The sequence below is a fragment of the Brachionichthys hirsutus genome, chromosome 24 (genome assembly GCF_040956055.1).
Source record: "Brachionichthys hirsutus isolate HB-005 chromosome 24, CSIRO-AGI_Bhir_v1, whole genome shotgun sequence".
NCBI lineage: Eukaryota > Metazoa > Chordata > Actinopteri > Lophiiformes > Brachionichthyidae > Brachionichthys > Brachionichthys hirsutus.
In genome coordinates this window covers 1,608,443-1,626,690 of record NC_090920.1, presented here as the reverse complement: position 1 = coordinate 1,626,690, position 18,248 = coordinate 1,608,443, and the positions used below count along the sequence as shown (strand labels likewise).

The following is an 18,248-nucleotide window of genomic DNA, read 5'->3' as shown; positions in this document are numbered from 1 at the left end:
AGTTTGCATTGTTATTAAATGCAGTATTTTATCATGATGGAATCAAATTATTTTATCTGTGGGAGAAAAAAATAGTTGCCAAATTCACAGTTTTCCGAAGACACACCTCACTCTGTCATTTTTAGCTGCATTGAAGTCGGTGCGTGAAGCGTTTAGTTGAAGCTGCATGCATGACACAGTATTTATATCTTGGCTAAACTTGCATAATAAGCATGCAGGAAGGAAGCTGCAGAGAGCAGAGGAAGGAAAAGGCCAAATCTGTAACCCTCAGGTCCAAAAAAAGGGGAATTGTACCATTAGAAAAAAACAAAAACATGGATTTTGAGTACTTGTTTAGATTACTTTACATTAGGGCAAAAGTTAGAGAGCTGCATATTGTTTAAAGTGTCGCAAAAACCGACGTACTTGAAAGATGGAATGTTACCCAGTTCTTAGTCAGGAATAGAAAAATCAACTGAAGGAAATGACGAAAGAAAATAAATGACCAATTTTGCAGGAAAAGAAGGAAGTCAACGTGTTAATTTCGTGTCGTTGATCGTGCGGCTTGGGTCTGTAGGACTCGCTGCGCCTTGGATCACTCCTGCAGCCGCAGCTCAGGAAGCGGTTTTATTATCGAGCTCCAGGGGGAATCATTCGGGACGGCGCTAGCAGTTTTAGCTTTCCCTCCGACTCGCATGAAAATGACTCAAGCATCACCAAACCTGCACAAACTGATCTTTCCTGTCATCCTCTACCCCTCCCCAGAAACCCACTCAGGGTTGCGGATGGATGCAAACGGCTTCCTGTTCCTCCTGGCGCTCTCCTCCCTCCATCAGGTATCTGGATCACCTGAAACAGTTTGACTTTGACTGACATTTGCAGCCTGCTGCTAACACCCTTGTTGCGTTCCTGTGCGTTTGCGTCCCAGCCGCTCGCGGCGTCGACCCCCGAGGCCGAATACCAGGAGCACGTGAACCATCGGGGTGAACATCAGGCGACCCGGAACCAGATCACCGTGGCCCAGTATGAATGCTTCCAGAGGATCGTGAAAAAATCCCACCGCAAGACGACAACAGCAGGTGAAAGGGTTGTCCTAGAAAGTCTTTATAGGCTTTTATAAATTTAATGCCCACGTATTTCCGTGTGTGTTGTCAGCAGGGCTCGAGTGCAACACGACGTGGGATGGGTGGCTGTGCTGGGACGAAACTGAAGCCGGCGTCACGACAGAGCAGAGCTGCCCGGACTATTATCATGATTTTGACCCTCATGGTAAATATACAAATAATAATAAATCAATAAACTTCATGCAGCATGAATGACGGTATTTCCCGTGCGTCGGCAGCGGTGGCCTCCAAAGTCTGCACGGAGACGGGCGAGTGGGGCCGCCATCCGGACAGCAACAGGACGTGGACAAACTTCACAAACTGCAAAGCCAATACGACTCACCACAGGACGGCGGCGATGACTCACTTCTACTTGGTGATGATTGGCCACGGCTTGTCGCTGGTGTCGCTGCTCGTATCGCTGGGAATATTCTTCCATTTTAAGTAAGTGTTGGTTCAAAAAAAAAAAGGATAAACGGCAGGAAAAGAAATCCCTCTTCAAATCCTAAATACGCGATGTCTTCCGCGTCTCCCGCCGCGCCGCCTTCAGGAGCCTGAGCTGTCAGAGGATCACCCTCCACAAAAACCTCTTCCTCTCGTTCGTGCTGAACTCCATCATCACCGTCGTCTGGCTCACGACGGTGGTGAAGAAGCAGGGTCACACGTATAACGAGTCCGTGAGTGAGCTCTGCACCTTTCCATCAAATGCCTCCGGGGTTTTTTATTTTTATTTTTATTAAACCCCTGACCTCACATTCTCCCTCTGTAGTCCAGCTGCAAGCTGCTCATGTTCATCCACCTCTACCTGCTGAGCTGCAACTACTTCTGGATGCTCTGCGAGGGCATCTACCTGCACACGCTGATCGTCGTGGCGGTCTTTGCAGAGAAGCAGCATCTGGTGTGGTATTTCCTGCTGGGTTGGGGTAAGTAGGGATTTGCCTCCATGTTTCCGTCGGGGTAAAGCACTCTGGTGCGATAAATGGCTTTTTGCAGGTTTCCCTTTGGTGCCGGCGGTGATACATTCAATAGCGCGCCACTGCTACTACAACGACAAGTGAGTCTTCTACGTCGTTTGATATTGTGGTGCCTAAATCGTGCCGCTACTTGATTCCATGCTTTCGCAGGTGCTGGGTCAGCTCAGACACCTCCCTGCTGTACATCATCCACGGGCCCATCTGCGCCGCCCTGGTGGTCAACCTCTTCTTCCTGCTGAACATCGTCCGCGTGCTCATTACGAAGCTGAGGGTGACGCACCAGGCCGAGTCCAGCCTCTACATGAGGGCGGTGAGGGCCACCCTCATCCTCATCCCGCTGCTCGGCATCCAGTTTGTCCTGCTTCCCTACAAGCCGGAAGACCACTGGGTCTCCGAGATCTACCTGTACGTGATGGAAATTCTCATGCACTACCAGGTCAGGGTCTGCTAAAAAAACATTCCGTGCAAATTGTACACATACATTCTCGGCTGTTTGAGCTTCAAGGACTTCCTGTCTCGTCCCCCCCGCATAGGGTCTCTTGGTTTCGACAATATTCTGCTTCTTCAACGGGGAGGTGAGTCTTGATTTAACCGCTGAAGGTTAATAAAAGGCCAGATTTTCTTTCCTGAGTAGGAATAAGTGGGAATGTTGAAGTCAGACAAGAAAGCACGTATCTTAAAAGACCATCCGGCGTCTTCCCCCCGGCAGGTCCAGAGCGTCCTCAGGAGACACTGGAATCAGCAGCGGATGCAGTTCGCCGGAACGTTCGCCAACGCCGACTTCTTCCGCCCCGCCTCCTACGTGGCGTCGTCGCTCACGGAGGTCCACCGCTGCTACAGCATTGAAAGCCACACCGAGCACATGAACGGGAAGAGCTACCCAGACATATTCAGATCGGACAGCCCTTTCGTGTGAAGTCGGCACGCCGTTCCTTCGACGTCTTAAAATATTACGAAGATCTCCCGCCCCCCCCCCCCCCCGCCCCCCCAAAAAAAACACTGTTTCTCCATCAATAACATCTCAAAAATATTCAACGAGGTGGTTATGGGACAGAAAAAAGATCCTACAAAGCAATCAGCCTCCAAGTAAAGCGTCAATACGTGGAACTAACGCAGTTTTCCAGCACGTGGAATAAACATTTAGCTAACTGAGCTGTCTACGATACGGCAAAAGACAATTCTCGTGCTCTTTTTTTTCTAGGCATTTTGTGGATATTGATGCCTTTCAGCCAAGAGTGGTCAAATCTGACTGCGAGAAAGTAAAACGTATTTAAAGTACTGTGATTTTAGGGACGCAGAGATAAGATCTGTCAATTTGTTCACACAGAAAGCAGATGAAACCAGCTAGCTTGCTTTGCGAATTGTCTGATTAAGCTTGTTTTGAAAAAAAAAATGTGCAACTCAGAATCCATGATTGATGATCACTTATTCACGTTTATTCCAAGATGCTGTAAAATAAGAGGGTGAGAGGAAGATATGAACAGAAGCTGAGAATGGCATGGATAATTAATGTGAACGAGTAGCATGTCCCTCCTCAGCGAAATTGTTGATGCATTTCCTGTCCATAAAAATGAAACGCATGAACGCAGAGGTGTGCATTTTGTATTTCAAACATCTTATTGTATACTTTTGACATTTTTCTTCCTCAAACTGCCGCAGGTTAATTAATAATATAAAGAGTGGAAAATATGAAGTTGGGGGTTTTATTTTTCAATTAAGTCTTGAAAAAGTGAAAAACAAGAAGAAAATTCGCTCATGTTGATTCATACATAATAATACTTCACAGGAATTCCACTTGTGTGGCGATATATTCTGTCACTTCTCCTGGGGAAATAAGCTGCTGGTTTCAGTTTTCCAATACAGGAAGTGCAATTCCGTCAAAGGCAGCACAGATATAAATGTGATGTAAAATTATTTAAACAACGCAAAGATGAGAAGATTGATACCAATCTCCTGTCTTTAAGATACGTAACTCGGGCTAGCAGGCCAGTTAGCTCAGCTTAGCATGTAAAAGTTTCACATTTGTTTCGCCTCGCTTAGTATTAGCATTTTCGCATTCTAGCCCGAGCCAGGCTAGGCGTTGCTATATTTTGTCAATAAATCAAAAACGCTTGTTTACACTTTAAGAAATAATTCTGTAAATAAAAACAAGCTGATTTAAATCAGATGTATGAAAGAAGAGTCATTGCTTATCTTTCATTATGCCTTTCTTCTTTTTCTTTTATGTCAGTGCAGAGAAAACCAAGGGAAAGAAAGGTTTGTCACAGGTATTTACTTTCCCACGTACTTAATTAAGGGTGGGGTTTCCTTGCTTGACCTTGGGGGAAAAAAAAGTTTCCCTCTCAAAAGAATAGTGTTTCCAGACAAAACAGGGTGTGCTAATGTCTCTTCCTCATCCAAAGTACACATGCGCCAGGTTCAATTAGGAAGTCCCAGAGGAAAATCTTCCTTTCGTGGGCATCGTGAGGAGCAGCTCTTGAGATTCTTCTTCAACAAGTGAATCGCAAGGTCGTCCGCGGTGACCATAACCAAAATGTATCGGCGATCGTTCTCAATCGACGGGGGATCGCCGCAGTTTCGGATCTGTTTACTTATCGCGCAGATACCGCCTCCCTTTATTTACCTCAGTGGAAAACACACTTCCTGTTTCTAAGAATACTTTGCTGTTGAACTCTTGATCCCTCGGCTCTTTTGTGCCGGTAACAAACACTTCCTCAATCTCATGACCAAAACTTGTTTACTGCGTTCGCTTCCCGATGCTTCCTCCGAAACATAGAGCTTTGGCCGAAAGGCTTGGATTTGGGAAAGAAACGGACCCTCACAAACAAACAGTCAGTTGATATTTAATTCAACTTCAGTATATTTCCGATACCTTCAGATGGCCCCATTAGTCATTGTGGCAAATATTCAGCTGTTAGGGGCTAAATCGGGGGCTAAATTCTGTTAGCCGCCCAACAGGTGCAGTAGAATACCTGGAATTGAGCTTTCTTTTCCTCCCATGAAGAAGGAAAATTCCTATTTATCCCATCTGTGGGTGAATCCTTGGAAAGAACTCCGGTGGTGCTCTTCACCATCCAGGCTTACAGCTGCGGTGGAATGTTAGGAATGCAAAGAGATAAAAAAAAAAAAAAAGTAGACAGATACGGTTAACGGAAAAATAAAGGATGCGCCACGTGGCTCATTGCATGATCCGGGATGATCGTGCAATGAGGAAGTTTCTCTCTTGAGAACAATGGAATGAGTTATTGGCTGGACCCGAGGGTGTGGAGGGCGTACGAGCACAGGGTTTGGGGTGAGCTATGGCGGGATGGATGAGATGTAACCTCACCTGGGTGGAACCGCAGGAAGTCTGCGCAAGCCTTTCCTGGATGCTGCTGCATGATCCTGAATTGTCTAAGCAGCTCATCTCAGAGGGATAACAACGTTTTGCGGAGGACGTCACGATCAAAGGTGCGAATAGATCACAAGGGGAGCTCACGTCTATACCCAGGGGTCTCGCACTGCTTTTTCTTTTTTCTTTTTTTGGCGAGCTAAATGATAATTAGCACGATCTCGATGGGAACGTTTTGCATTTAGTTAATCCAACATGTTGGATTCTCACCTGAAGATGACGCAAGATGCCGACCCCCCCCACCCTTCGAACGTCAGAAATGTGAAATTCTAATCTCTAACGTATCTTTTAGACGTAGAGAGCCCAGTTCCTGCGACGCTGGGCGGTTGTGCACCGTTGCGCTCGCCTTCTGCATGGTCCTACCAACAGGAACTCCCTTGCTGCTCTCCCAATTTCCTGCCATTGTTCTTTCCACTGCGACCAGGCACAGTCTCCTCCCAGGATCTAGGAAAAAGTAGGACGTTAAAGTGACCCGTTTCCCTTTTCGATCAGCCTCGACCCCGGCTGATGGAGGAGGGCTGCATGGGAAGGCACCTCATTGCGCTTCCATATTACAATAGTCGATAATTCGTCAATGATTCATTCCAGCATTCCATGCAAAAGTGGGGAAAAATGTCCCTTAAGAGCAAAAGTTAACATTTGACGTGAAAAGGAGCCAGAACATGTGGTCAAATGCTGCTGTGCTAAAGGTGATTGCAAAACTGTTGGGATGTCTCATCCAGATGCAGGGATCTGCCAAAATGTGAGGGAATTCAGAAGAATTGGTGTTTATGGGAGGATAGTTTATGTCATCGGCTCGTTCCTCTCTCCTGGGCCTCTCCCAGAGTTCTCGAGTGTTTTGGACGGGGCGTCAGTGAGGTGCGGTTGGAGGGTGAACAGGAAGGAAAAGGAGTAGCTGGGGAAATCTTATTGAGTCTCCTCAGCCAGCCAGAGACCCCCCCCCCCAGTCGGGATGTGAGAGTCGCTGCCAAGTCAAGCCAGGGTCGGGGAACCGACGGGTCGGTCTTCGGGCCGAGCAGGCGCAAATTCGTTTACGTGAAACGTCCATCCAACCAGGGGATGAGAAGAAAAGACTGAGGCAAGAAAATCAGTTCTCATATGTTTCCTGAGGAAATGACCTCTTGCTCTCCGGGATGAGCAAGAGGCTAATGAGAAGATGGGATCGGTTTCTGTAAACCATGTGCTTTCGTAATAATAACAATGGCTGACAACAATATAAATTCAGGTTCCCTCGTTATCAATCATTAACTAACCCGGACACAGGATATAGCAGCGGGGCAGTTTGGTGCACTCGTATTTAAGCAGCCCATGATTCCTCCTCCACTTTTACCTAAAACTTTCCATGCTCAAAATGAAAATAGAAGCCCGGCTAAAAATGACCACTCCGACAGATGGTGGAGCGAGCCGGAGCTGCGTGGAAACGGAGAGAGTGTTGCGTCTTTCACCGAGCACGGGGGGGAGGGGGGGAGGTCGCCCCAGAAACATGTGCTGCCTGACCTTTGCCTCCTCGCCTTCCTGTTGGGATGCTTTCTCTCTCTCTCTCTCTGTTTCTCGCTTCCTTTTCACCTCAGCGCTTCACCCACCCTTATGCATGCAGGCGCACTGAAATAATGAGGGCGGCGCGCAGCCAGGGTGGAATTTAACGTTGAAATAAACCTTTTTCATTTCTGTTATAGGTCAAAGAGCAAAAAAAAAAAACATTAATGCGGATTCGATGGAGCATAAATGAAAAAATGCCTGAATGTTAGATAACACAACAGTTTGCACGAGTTTATTATAAGGAACCGGTTGATTGGTTTTCAACATCAAGAGCGCCGTTGATTTTCCATTTAATGAAGATCCATTTCAGCTGGGATGGCAGGTGGAAGCAGTTCACCTTGATTTGATGACTACGGGAAAGCACGGCCACCCTCTTGTGTTCAGATAGAGAACTCGTCATTTAAACTCATTTTTTAAAGGCAAAATCTAACGCTGCATGAAGGGAAACCGTGAGTTTATTCAACATTTCTGTCTTTTGGCGGGGCGTGGGGGGGGGGAAGAAGAGCACAGTCATTCCAAAGAGACATTTATTCCACATCCATAGTCAACAATGAACAATCTGCAATTTACAGTCATATATTGGATTTACAGAAAATTTAAAAGAAGATAAAAAAAAAATGTGCTTTTTTTGTTGAGTAGATCAGTTCCTGCACAAAACAATTTAATTTAGGTTCAAGCATGATTTTCGTCTTTCATGCATTAAATTTAAGGATGCAAGCCCAAAATAAATCATGTCATGCAATCTGCTTGATGTTCCCAAATAAAGACACTAAAGTTCTGAAACATTAAATTGTATTCTATTGACTATCTTTTCCAGTTTATGCAAGTTTGCAAGCTACCCAAAGCCCCCCACGTTTAGGTAGGTTTCAGCACGTCACACATGCATGCGTTTCCCATTAAAGTACTGTGCTCTAGATGATAAATATATTGATTGATGAATAAATTACCCCAGCGTCCTACCGTTCAGGTCACGCCGGACTTCAACGGCGCTTGGGAAATGCAGCCGCATGTGCAGAATGGCAGCAAGAAAACATCTAACCTTCACTGACTCGTACGCTCACAGAGTCCATGGTCTATCCTTTTTTTGTGTGTGAAGCTGTTACTCCTCTGTTGGGTTTTTTTTTTTTACGAGAAGCACACCGGACCGATGTCCAAGCCGAACTCCTGATTGGCTTTTCCAATATCCATAGGGGCCAAATCCACCAGTGGAAGCCTGGTCGAAGTTTGAGTCCTGTACTGAATCACTGTCCTACCCCACTCGCCGTTGGGATTCTGGGGGTAGGAGGGGGGGGGGGGGGGGGGGGGAACGATTCCGATAAACCACTAGAAGTCATTTCCAATCACTTCGCATCAATCCCAGGCATTCCGGAAGGACTTACCGAACAGCCGTCCTCGACGACGGTGTACCGGAGACGGTTGTTGCCCTGCGCTCTCAGCTCCTGGCCGTTGGAGCCCTTGAGGACCAGAGCTTTCTTCAGGTTGCTGCTTTTCTTGTCCTTGTAAGCCACGCTGTTCCTGCAGTGGTAGGTGATGTTCTGGTGCGATTCCTCGGACAAAAGCTGCAGCAGCTTGAGTTGAACCGCCGCAGCGTTTGGCTGGCCCTCTTGATTTCCATATCGGAACTAAAATGAAAAGGCAGTTTGGCAGGATTATATCCAAGGCATGCTACGTTTCAAATATAGTCCTAGCACATCATTTTGGAGGGACAAAGCCAAATGACTCACTTTAGATCCGCTGTTCATATCTGCTCCAAACCAGACAAGTTTGTTGGCACTGGGACTGGATTTTGTCCACCAGGCTTTTCTGGGAAAGCTGGCCGGATTGGCAGAGATGCAGGTTTCACCATTTTCCATATTACAGAAGACCCTGATGGCATCCTTCGAGCTTCCTTGATTTGGATCGATCCAGTACTCGCCTGTTGTGGAGGTAGAAGCAAACCAAATGAGTTCCCAAATGGATTGCTAACACGAGCGGAAAACGGTGGGGGAAAATCGGGGAAAAACCGGGAATCTGACCGCTCATTTTCTGAGGGTAGCACTGCTTGATGTCCTGGCAGGTTTTAGCAGGGTTCGCCTTGCTGCCATCAGGACTTCGGAAGTTTTCCACGTGTCCCCTGAGGGTCTTCAGCGTGGCGTAGACTCCGCTGTCTGTGCGCAGAATGGCATCGTTCTCGTTGGGAAGAGCTTCGTCTTTGTTGTCCTCTGGAAGTGGCGGAGGATCAGCAGCCACGTCATCCTCAAGCATTTCCACGGCTGATGGTCCGCCACTGTTCCCGTCGTAGTCGTAAGCGGCAAAGAGAGCCTCTGAAGCTGCTGATGGTCGCCCCTGGAGGCCCGGGGGGCCGGGCGGTCCTGGTTCTCCTGGTGGACCCTGAAAAAAAAAAAAAAAATCCAAAACGTCTTTTCTTCCTTTCACTTTTGCCAAGAGTTTATGTTTGATGCGAGGTTGCGATGCATTTATTTTCAGTCCAGAAACACGTCCTCTAAAAAATAATGGTAGTTTCACTTTTACCACTCCTTTATTGGTTGAAATTTAATGCTTATCTCATCTTACCTGCACCCCGAAGTCCCCGCTGGATCCTCTGCTTCCTGGAGAACCCATTGGTCCCGGGTGGCCCATGTTCCCTTCCATTCCTGGGGGACCCGCCACTCCTGGAGGACCCTGTATAGAAAGATTCACACTTTTATTCCATATCTTATATTTCACATTGTGGTTTTATTACTAACTTTACCCTCTGTCCTGTTGGTCCCGCAATCCCTACAGCTCCTGCTTCACCTGTGGCGCCCTGAAATCGGGAAATGCTGTTGCTTGAGATGCTGGAAACTTCTCAAACATCTGTCTTTGCTGCATCTGATGTAAAGACGTATTTTTCTTACAGTTGTTCCTGGCAACCCGTGGAGTCCCGTGAAACCTCTGTGCCCCTTCTGGCCTCTTGGACCTCGTACTCCAGCTGCTCCGCTGGCTCCTTGTGGTCCTTGAGGGCCCTATAATATTAGACACAATTTCTTGCGCTAAATCCCATGCACCATTTTATTCCAACTAATGGTTTTAAAGTAATATTTTTGTGCGGTAAAAGAGTGACAATTGTAATTTCGTGCTCACCACTTTCCCTCGTACTCCAGCTGATCCTGGGGGTCCAAGAGCGCCCTGACCGCCCTAAACCCAGAAGGAGGCATAGCGGGGCAGACTTTGTAATTATGATAGTATCGGTATTGTGAATTTATGGCTGTTGTTGGGGAGGACGATGCAAAGGACGTGGTAAAGTGGAGAAGGTTGGTTTGCTGTGGCGACCCCTCACGGTGCAAGAAGAATTTAAAAGAGTTCGATTCTCTTTGCAAAACTCACATTTTTGCCTCTTTCTCCAGGGCTGCCCGTCAGTCCCACGGGACCCTCGGTTCCTGGAGATCCCGGGGTACCTGACAAACCCTCCGCACCAGCATCGCCTTTGTCTCCCTGGGAACACGCACCACTAGTTTGTGTACTGAACAGTATGCCGAGTACATTAATTACTTTAAAAAGGAACACACACACTTCCTCTTACCCTTTGGCCTACAAGACCATCCTGGCCAGGAGGACCTTCTGCTCCAACAACCCCCTGAATGAACACGGATTATTTGACAACTGTGACATACAAAGGTGTATCGTCTGCAAAGAAACAACTCCTGATGTTTCAATTAGGTTTCCTGGCATAAAACAACTTCCAGATTTATGTAAATGAAGTACTCGTAATGAGGAACTCCAGATGGAAACATGAGCTGAATAACTAGACAAACCTCAGGCCCAGCTTCTCCTTTTGGCCCGGACGCCCCTGGTAAGCCATCTCCACCAGGAGGCCCTCTGACACCCTGAACTCCAGGAGCCCCATCTTTTCCTGGTGAACCCTGAGAGCCCCACGTGTCACTAGTTATTCATCCAGTGAAATAATTAGGCATAGCAAAGACAGAGAATAGAGAATACATACAGCTGGACCTGGCATTCCCGTCATTCCACCCTCTCCTTTGACCCCGGGCTGACCCACAATGCCTCGCTGTCCTGCGATGCCGGCGGGCCCTGGAGGGCCATCAGGCCCCTGTCAGAGAAGCACAAGAGCAGATGAGTATATAAAGATGTGAATGGCTTTGAATGTGACTGCTGAAAGGTGAAAACCTGAACTGAATTCTCCAGTCAGCTCCGTCCCATATCTTACCGCGGGACCGTCCTCTCCAGAATCTCCCTTCCCTCCAGAGGTACCAGCTGGGCCTTGATGTCCCCTTTCTCCTTGACGGCCTAGGGCGCCATTCTCCCCAACAACACCCGGTGGACCCTGCTTTCCTGAAGCCCCCATTGGTCCATCTGCTCCGACATTCCCCTGAAACATTCACAGCCCGTTTCCTCAGTCGGCATTCTGGAAATGTGTCTTTTTGCTTCACAATTTGATTGCAGGTATGAAATTAATTGAGGTAATTAAAGTTGTGGAATATAACCCTTAACTCACCAAAGAGCCATGCGGTCCAACACCTCCAGACAACCCAGGGAAACCAGCAGAACCCTGGGGGGGTTAAAAACACTTCAATGACGAATAATTATCATAGTAATGAATAAAACCAAAATGAAAATGTTTTTTTTTACCCAAATGACTTAAACAAATGACTGAATTGAACTCACTGCTTGGCCTTGAGTTCCTCTGGCACCTTTCAATCCAGGAACGCCAGCAACTCCCTGGAAACACACCCGTGTTAAAATCTCTTCGCTGTTGCAATGTTGTGAATGCACTTGGATGGACAGGGATACCTGTGCTCCTGATTTCCCAGCCATCCCCTGTGGTCCATTTGGTCCTCCTTCTCCCTTCAGTCCTGGCTCACCTGGTTCACCTTTAGCTCCAGGCTGACCATCAAGACCCTTGATAGGAAAGAGAAAAATGTCCTCAGTCAGGCATTTGTCTGTCCAGTCGCTGGTATCGTTTATGTGCCGTGCTTTATCCGTCTTACAGAAGTTCCAGGGAAGCCAACAGGACCAGTTGGACCGGTCTCACCAGTAGAACCCTTTTAATATCAGGATATGCACAAAAATACATACTTTAGAAGATGAGATGGAAATAAATTCATTCAAAGAAATTCAATTTCCTCCTCAAATGTAGTCAAATAAATTGTCCTACTAACAGGAATTCCTCTTGTGCCTCGACGTCCTGCCGGTCCTGGTGGACCAGTTTCACCCTAAAATACACCAGAAACATCACTCTTCAATTTATGCTAAAAATAATAATATTATTATTTTTCATAATTTGGCAAATTAGCAGATTTGACCAATGACATTTTCTGTTTTAAAGCGCCTGTTAAAATGTGAGCTCACTTTCTCTCCGTTGGGTCCACCGGTACCAGCAGGTCCAACGCCACCAGGAACACCCTGTTACAAACACACATTTATTATAGAGAACTCTTGTCAGCTGCTGATTGCTTCGTGCTGAATGTTTTACATCTGTGTGGCAGCTGAATCTGATTTCACCGAAGGATTCTGACTTTTTTCCAAAACCGAGATATCGTTCATGTGGTGACCGTCGTGTTGAGGAAACTCACCCGAGCACCATCAGCTCCTGCTTTTCCCTCTGGTCCTGCCCCCCCAGCAGAGCCCTGTTTAAAGAATGAGAGATATTTTAGCACTTAATTGGGAAATTGATAGGTCTCCATCTTTGCAGATGATCCACTTGTATTTCTACACCTACCGTATCTCCCTTTGGGCCAGGCGTTCCTGGAATTCCCCTCTCTCCTGGCATTCCCTGAAGTCCTGGACCTCCTGGCTCGCCAACGCCACCTGCAGAACCAGCGCTACCCTGAAATTAAAAGAGCATCACAGGGTAAAGCTTTTTACAAATTCTTTGCATATGTGACAAATAAGAATGTTCAAGCCAGTACCTTATGTCCATCTTGTCCTGGTCCTCCAGGGCTGCCTTTTGGTCCTGGTAGCCCATTGGGCCCAATTTGACCCCTCTCTCCTGGAGGGCCTCTCTCTCCCTGCAAAGACAACCAGGGGATAAAGATGAGTTTGGTTGAGTTTGGTTGAGTTTTGTCTGAAAGGTGATTTTAATGCCATGAATGACGGAAAACTGAACGACTTACTCTTAGACCTGTACCTCCATTAGCTCCACCGTCTCCAGCTACACCCTGGAAAAAAAAGTAAATTGATACCAGAATTTCCTCAGGGTTCAATACAAAATATGACAATTATAAAAGTTATTTTTGCGTGTGGACTTTTGGCGTACCTCAAGACCTGGTTTTCCTGACTCTCCAGGCGTGCCTGGCAGTCCAGGCAAACCCTAAAATATGCATCAATCTCTTTTTATTTCAGGGACAGATAAAATCAACTAAATGAAACCAAATAAAAGAATGCGCCAATCATTTGGATTTAATTTAAAAAGCATTAGTATAATTAATAATGGGTAACTTTGGAAGGTAACAAATTCTAAAGTGGATTGTACCTGGAAACCGTTCATTCCCTGGGGTCCGAGCTCGCCTCTCTTTCCTGCAAGACCCTAAAGAATAGCAAATACGATGGAACAAGATCCAAGCATATGTCATCAAAGCGCTGATGATGATGATGATGATGGTGGTGATGCTTACAGCAGGGCCAGCTGGACCAGCAGCACCTTCCTCTCCATCTTTTCCATTGGCACCCTGGTAGAGAGACACAGTGGATATCAGCACATGAAGTATTGATTGATTTATTGTTAAATATAAAGGGCATCCTGAACAGAACTTACCCTTTGACCCAGAGTCCCGGGGCTGCCAGCCTCTCCAATCTTCCCACCGTCACCCTAAAAGTAACAGAAACTCAGTCTCGTCTTAAAACTATTGTCGTCCTGCGGCTTTTCCGCTGGCCTGCTTTAGGAATATTTGATTGTGTATATGGCTGTGTTACATAAAGTAAAGCGGGAGTCATACTGACAGCAAAGCCCTTTGGTCCTGGCCCCCCCATCGGTCCGGATGAGCCTCTGTTTCCATTAGAACCAGCTGAGCCAGGTTTACCATCGTCTCCTGCCAAACCCTGGATAGACCCCCCAAAAATATATATATATATGCTCACAATAATCCTAAAAAAGTCCACTTTGGTGTCCATAAGATGTGCCCACCATTGGTCCCGGCTTTCCTTCTGATCCCTGGGCACCACTAAGGCCTGTCAGACCCTGCGGAAAAAGATGCACGATAAAATGCACTGTTGTCGAACAACCTTAAAGAGTAACGCTGAAATGTTAAGCCTGCGTTACCCGAGGTCCTGTTAAACCTGGCTCTCCGGTCCGTCCTACATCTCCAGTCAAGCCTTTGGTGGCACTTGTCCCCAGTAGTCCTCTTTCGCCTTGGCCTCCCTGTGTGGTTGGACAGGAAACAAACCCGCCGGTGACCACGCTCAGAGAGAAGTCTACCACTGTGGTTATTACGATGTAAAGTTTACGCACCTTTTGTCCTGGGAAACCATCTGCACCTGGGAAACCTCTGTTTCCTGGAGCTCCCTAGAACACATGAAGGATACGTCCGTCAAAAATTTGAATGTCTCCAGACCGGCAATTGGAGTTTTTAAGTGCTCTGATATCAGATTTTAGGAAGAAGGAAGTCAACTCACCATCTCTCCTGTAAGCCCCGGAGGCCCGGCTGATCCGGCATCACCACGGACTCCACGCTTCCCTTCATCTCCCATTGGACCCAACGAACCAGGAGCTCCGTGGTCGCCCTAACATGGCCCATCAACCAATAATCAACCGACCAATGGCAAAGTAGCAGTAGCATAAACTTCAAGAGTCAGAAGATTAGCACTGTGAAGTTTTGTCTTTACCCTTTCTCCCTTTAATCCAGTGTCTCCTTTGGATCCAGGAAGTCCACCATCACCCTGTAAAAGACCAGACGACCTTAGAGTGATGAAGGTCCAGTGCATCACATTATATCAGCCTTGCTGTTACACGTATTTATACTAGAGGCCAGTTAAATATTTATAGCAACGAAAAGAAGGCGAAAGGTGATCTTGTACCAATTGGCCCTTCTGTCCTTGTGCTCCAGTAGTTCCTTGGGAGCCAGGGGGACCAGCCGGGCCCAAGAACCCAGAAGGACCTGGTATGCCTGCTAGACCCTAAGAAGGACGGGGATCAGTCACAGGTGTGCGCGCAAAGATAAGATGAAAGTTGAAACAATGTCTTTGAGCTCTGCGGGTCGACTTACGCTCGCACCGCGGGCACCTGGAGCTCCACCAGTCCCTGGAGCACCCTGTTCAAAAACAAGATACTGACTCATAATCAAATCCAAGGACGCGCCTAGTCTGTCAGAGCCTGGCAAAGTACGCACCTCCTTTCCCGAGGGTCCAGCTGGTCCTCCGTGGCCAGCGTCTCCTCTGGGTCCCTGCTGACCTGGACCACCCCTGACCCCTGTGGGTCCTGCCTCACCCTGAGGGCACGGTCAAGACTTATTGTTAATGTCTGAGCTGAAAACTGTACCGCTTGTTGGAAAAAACAGCCAACTCACCTTTATTCCTGGGTTCCCCGGAAAACCTGAAATTCCAGGAATTCCCAATGGACCCTGCAGTGAAGTAGAATTTTAGAAACAAAACGCAGAAATGCTGCTTTAAGGTGTGTTTATATGGACGTGCTTACCAGAGGGCCCGGTTTGCCGACATGGCCGGCTGCTCCGCGTTTTCCCTAAAAGCAGAAAAGACAGGAAACAAATCAGTCCTGATGCTTTTATTTGGGGGGGGGGGGGGTCAAAAATGCATGGATGGCTTTTGTTTTTCTTACCACGGGGCCGCTTGGTCCGCCTCTGCCTCTTTCTCCCTGCAGACCCGCGGGTCCCTGAAACAGGAGGTTGTTCTTAAGTATCTGAGGGAATGACTCTGGATCCAATGTTGATCATCTGAGGCCTTTCTTACCTGCAGGCCGGGAGGGCCCATCCCACCTGAAGTACCGGATGCACCCTGCAAAACAGGGGAGTGCAGTAATATTGTATTGCCATGGAGCAGAACCCTAACCCTAACCCTAACCCTGACCCACCTTGGTTCCGACGGCTCCGGATTCGCCTTTTGGACCGAAAAGACCAGTATTTCCCTTTTGGAGAAATTGACAAGCGTATTAGTTCTGCAGGCGTGAGGACACGTTGCACCAATCAATATGATTTACCTTTCGACCTTTGAGTCCTGGAAGACCGGGAAGTCCTGGGAATCCTCTCCCACCCTGCATTTAAACCGACAAATAGGTTTCTTCCAAATTCCCAGCAGTCCGATATATCAGAGGGATTTCGTAACAGCCCATCTTGTTTCATCATATGTTTGTTGCTTGGTAACCATTATTACAATTGTATTTAATGCGTGTGAAAGCTGGGTGATGACAGTTTACCACAGATCCTGGAAGTCCCGCTTCTCCGGTCGCACCTGCAGGGCCAGCTTCACCCTGAGGAGAAAATGTGGAATAGTAGCATCAGAAATTAATTATTAGATACAGTATGTTTATTCAAATATATATAATAAGTGCATCATGTTTTCTCGCGGTTCCACGGCTGCTGGACTTACATCTGTTCCAGGTTTTCCCGGCGGTCCGTCTGGTCCGCGATGACCCAGCTCACCCTGTGAACATCCAGGAGGAACCACCACAACTAATATTTATATCCACATCTAACCTTTTGGGCTTTAGCGTCAGCAATATACAATTGGGAATAGCTTTTCCTACCATTGGTCCGGGATCTCCAGCCTCTCCTGGAATTCCTTGACCACCACTTGGTCCCTGAACAGAGCGGGGGGGGGGGGTTCTGTGCATCCATTTTATTGTAAATCTTGGAACTGAGGACCTTTCCTCCTTTAAGGGTGACACTTACCTGTGCTCCAGGCGTTCCGGGAGGTCCTCTTGGTCCCGCTTCACCCTGTAACAGCAGCATTCCGACACTATAGTGTGTATTAATATATATTATTTATCTTTTTTTTTGCAGCGCTCACCCTCGTTCCTGACACCATCCCAGCCAGACCGGATTTCTCACTGAATCCAGCAGCCATCTGGGACACTAGATTGCTCTGAAATGATTTGAAATCGATATTTAGCTGATTAATTTTTTTTTCTGGCAAAGAGAGGATGCATTTGAAGATAGAAAAACTCACCCCAGGGAGAGAGGGGTGACCCGGGGGTCCAGCTTCTCCCGGATTTCCTGGCACGCCAGGTTCTCCGTCGAATCCTGGCGGCCCCTGAAATCCCTGGAGGAGAAATTTGATGAATAAATTCAAAAATTCGACATCAGAACTTTTATAGTTCTTCTTAAATAAAACAATATCCGTCTCTCACCCGTCTCCCTTTAAAGCCTCTGGGTCCGGTGCGTCCCTGAGCTCCCGGAGGACCCTGAACCAGGAAGTACATCGTCTCATTCAACATTCCACTTTACACAGGTAAAAAAAACTTCTTTTTTTTAAGGGAAAGAAGGAAACTGGAAACACCCACCGACGGTCCGTAAGGTCCCGGATGGCCGACAGCCTGGAGGACAAAAATATATACGTTGAAATTTTGCAGGAAAAACTTCCAGAAATGATTACAATTGTACTTTATTGTGTTGTAATGGGATTACTTACATATGGAACATCACCTGGTTCGCCTTTCTCTCCCTGGAAGGAAACACGGAATCCTCAATGAGAGCTTCAAAATTAATTTTTAAAATGAATCCACTTATCATATCGAATCATGTCTTACCTTGTAGCTCATTATTCCTTCAAGGAGAAAGAGAAAGAAATACTTTTTTAAATGTTAAACACATTCTTGTCATGTGGTCGCCATGGTAACGGCAGCAAGCGTCTAGGGCAGGCGCGGGGCTCATCTCACCTATCGTCCTGGTGGCGCTGGCGAACCGGTCGCACACGGGGCAGCACTGACCCTCGGCCGTGACCTCCTTCTCGCAGTTGGACAGCGGCTCGCACTGGACCTCGTCACAGATGGTGACGCCGTCGTTGCAGGTGCACACGCGGCACGGGTCCGGTTTCCAGATGTAGTCGTGCCGGTAGACCGCCTCGCCGACGGCGCAGCTTTTCTTACCGACGGCAGCTGAAATCGAGGACAGACGCAGCTCAGCAGGACAGAAGCCCTCCTCCGTAAGGAGACCGGAGCAGCGGTGCGTCTACCTGGTTTGACTGTTTCTGCAGTCAAGCACACGGGGCAGCACTCGCCCTCTGGGGTCACAGCTTCCTCACAGTCGCCGAGGGCCTCACAAACCACGTCCTCGCACACGGCGGTCCCTGCGTCGCACGCGCACACCCGACAAGGCTCCGGGTTCCACATGTCTT

The 18,248-nt window shown here is 47.6% G+C and overlaps 2 protein-coding genes across 2 annotated transcripts; one reads left to right on the top strand and one right to left on the bottom strand.

Moving 5' to 3' along the window:
* Positions 1 to 764: 764 nt before the first annotated feature.
* Positions 765 to 2,972, top strand: LOC137912001 (calcitonin gene-related peptide type 1 receptor-like). The gene is made up of 10 exons (XM_068756348.1): positions 765 to 815; positions 908 to 1,066; positions 1,146 to 1,248; positions 1,322 to 1,526; positions 1,633 to 1,759; positions 1,852 to 2,005; positions 2,076 to 2,136; positions 2,207 to 2,492; positions 2,590 to 2,631; positions 2,766 to 2,972. The coding sequence occupies exons 1-10, from the start codon at positions 765 to 767 to the stop codon at positions 2,970 to 2,972; spliced, it is 1,395 nt and encodes a 464-aa protein (XP_068612449.1).
* A 5,139-nt stretch (positions 2,973 to 8,111) lies between these two features.
* Positions 8,112 to 16,864, bottom strand: LOC137912246 (collagen alpha-1(II) chain-like). Its single transcript, XM_068756596.1, has 38 exons — positions 16,805 to 16,864; positions 16,660 to 16,713; positions 16,503 to 16,556; positions 16,330 to 16,383; positions 16,114 to 16,167; positions 15,988 to 16,041; positions 15,867 to 15,911; positions 15,736 to 15,789; positions 15,595 to 15,639; positions 15,467 to 15,520; positions 15,290 to 15,388; positions 15,175 to 15,201; positions 14,979 to 15,067; positions 14,577 to 14,684; positions 14,413 to 14,466; positions 13,720 to 13,773; positions 13,580 to 13,633; positions 12,875 to 12,973; positions 12,685 to 12,792; positions 12,539 to 12,592; positions 12,315 to 12,368; positions 12,121 to 12,178; positions 11,757 to 11,864; positions 11,631 to 11,684; positions 11,461 to 11,514; positions 11,173 to 11,334; positions 10,948 to 11,055; positions 10,760 to 10,867; positions 10,528 to 10,581; positions 10,332 to 10,439; positions 10,089 to 10,142; positions 9,863 to 9,970; positions 9,718 to 9,771; positions 9,540 to 9,647; positions 9,002 to 9,356; positions 8,711 to 8,901; positions 8,366 to 8,608; positions 8,112 to 8,258 (listed from the first exon to the last, which is right to left on the bottom strand). The coding sequence occupies exons 1-38, from the start codon at positions 16,862 to 16,864 to the stop codon at positions 8,112 to 8,114; spliced, it is 3,402 nt and encodes a 1,133-aa protein (XP_068612697.1).
* Positions 16,865 to 18,248: the final 1,384 nt, after the last annotated feature.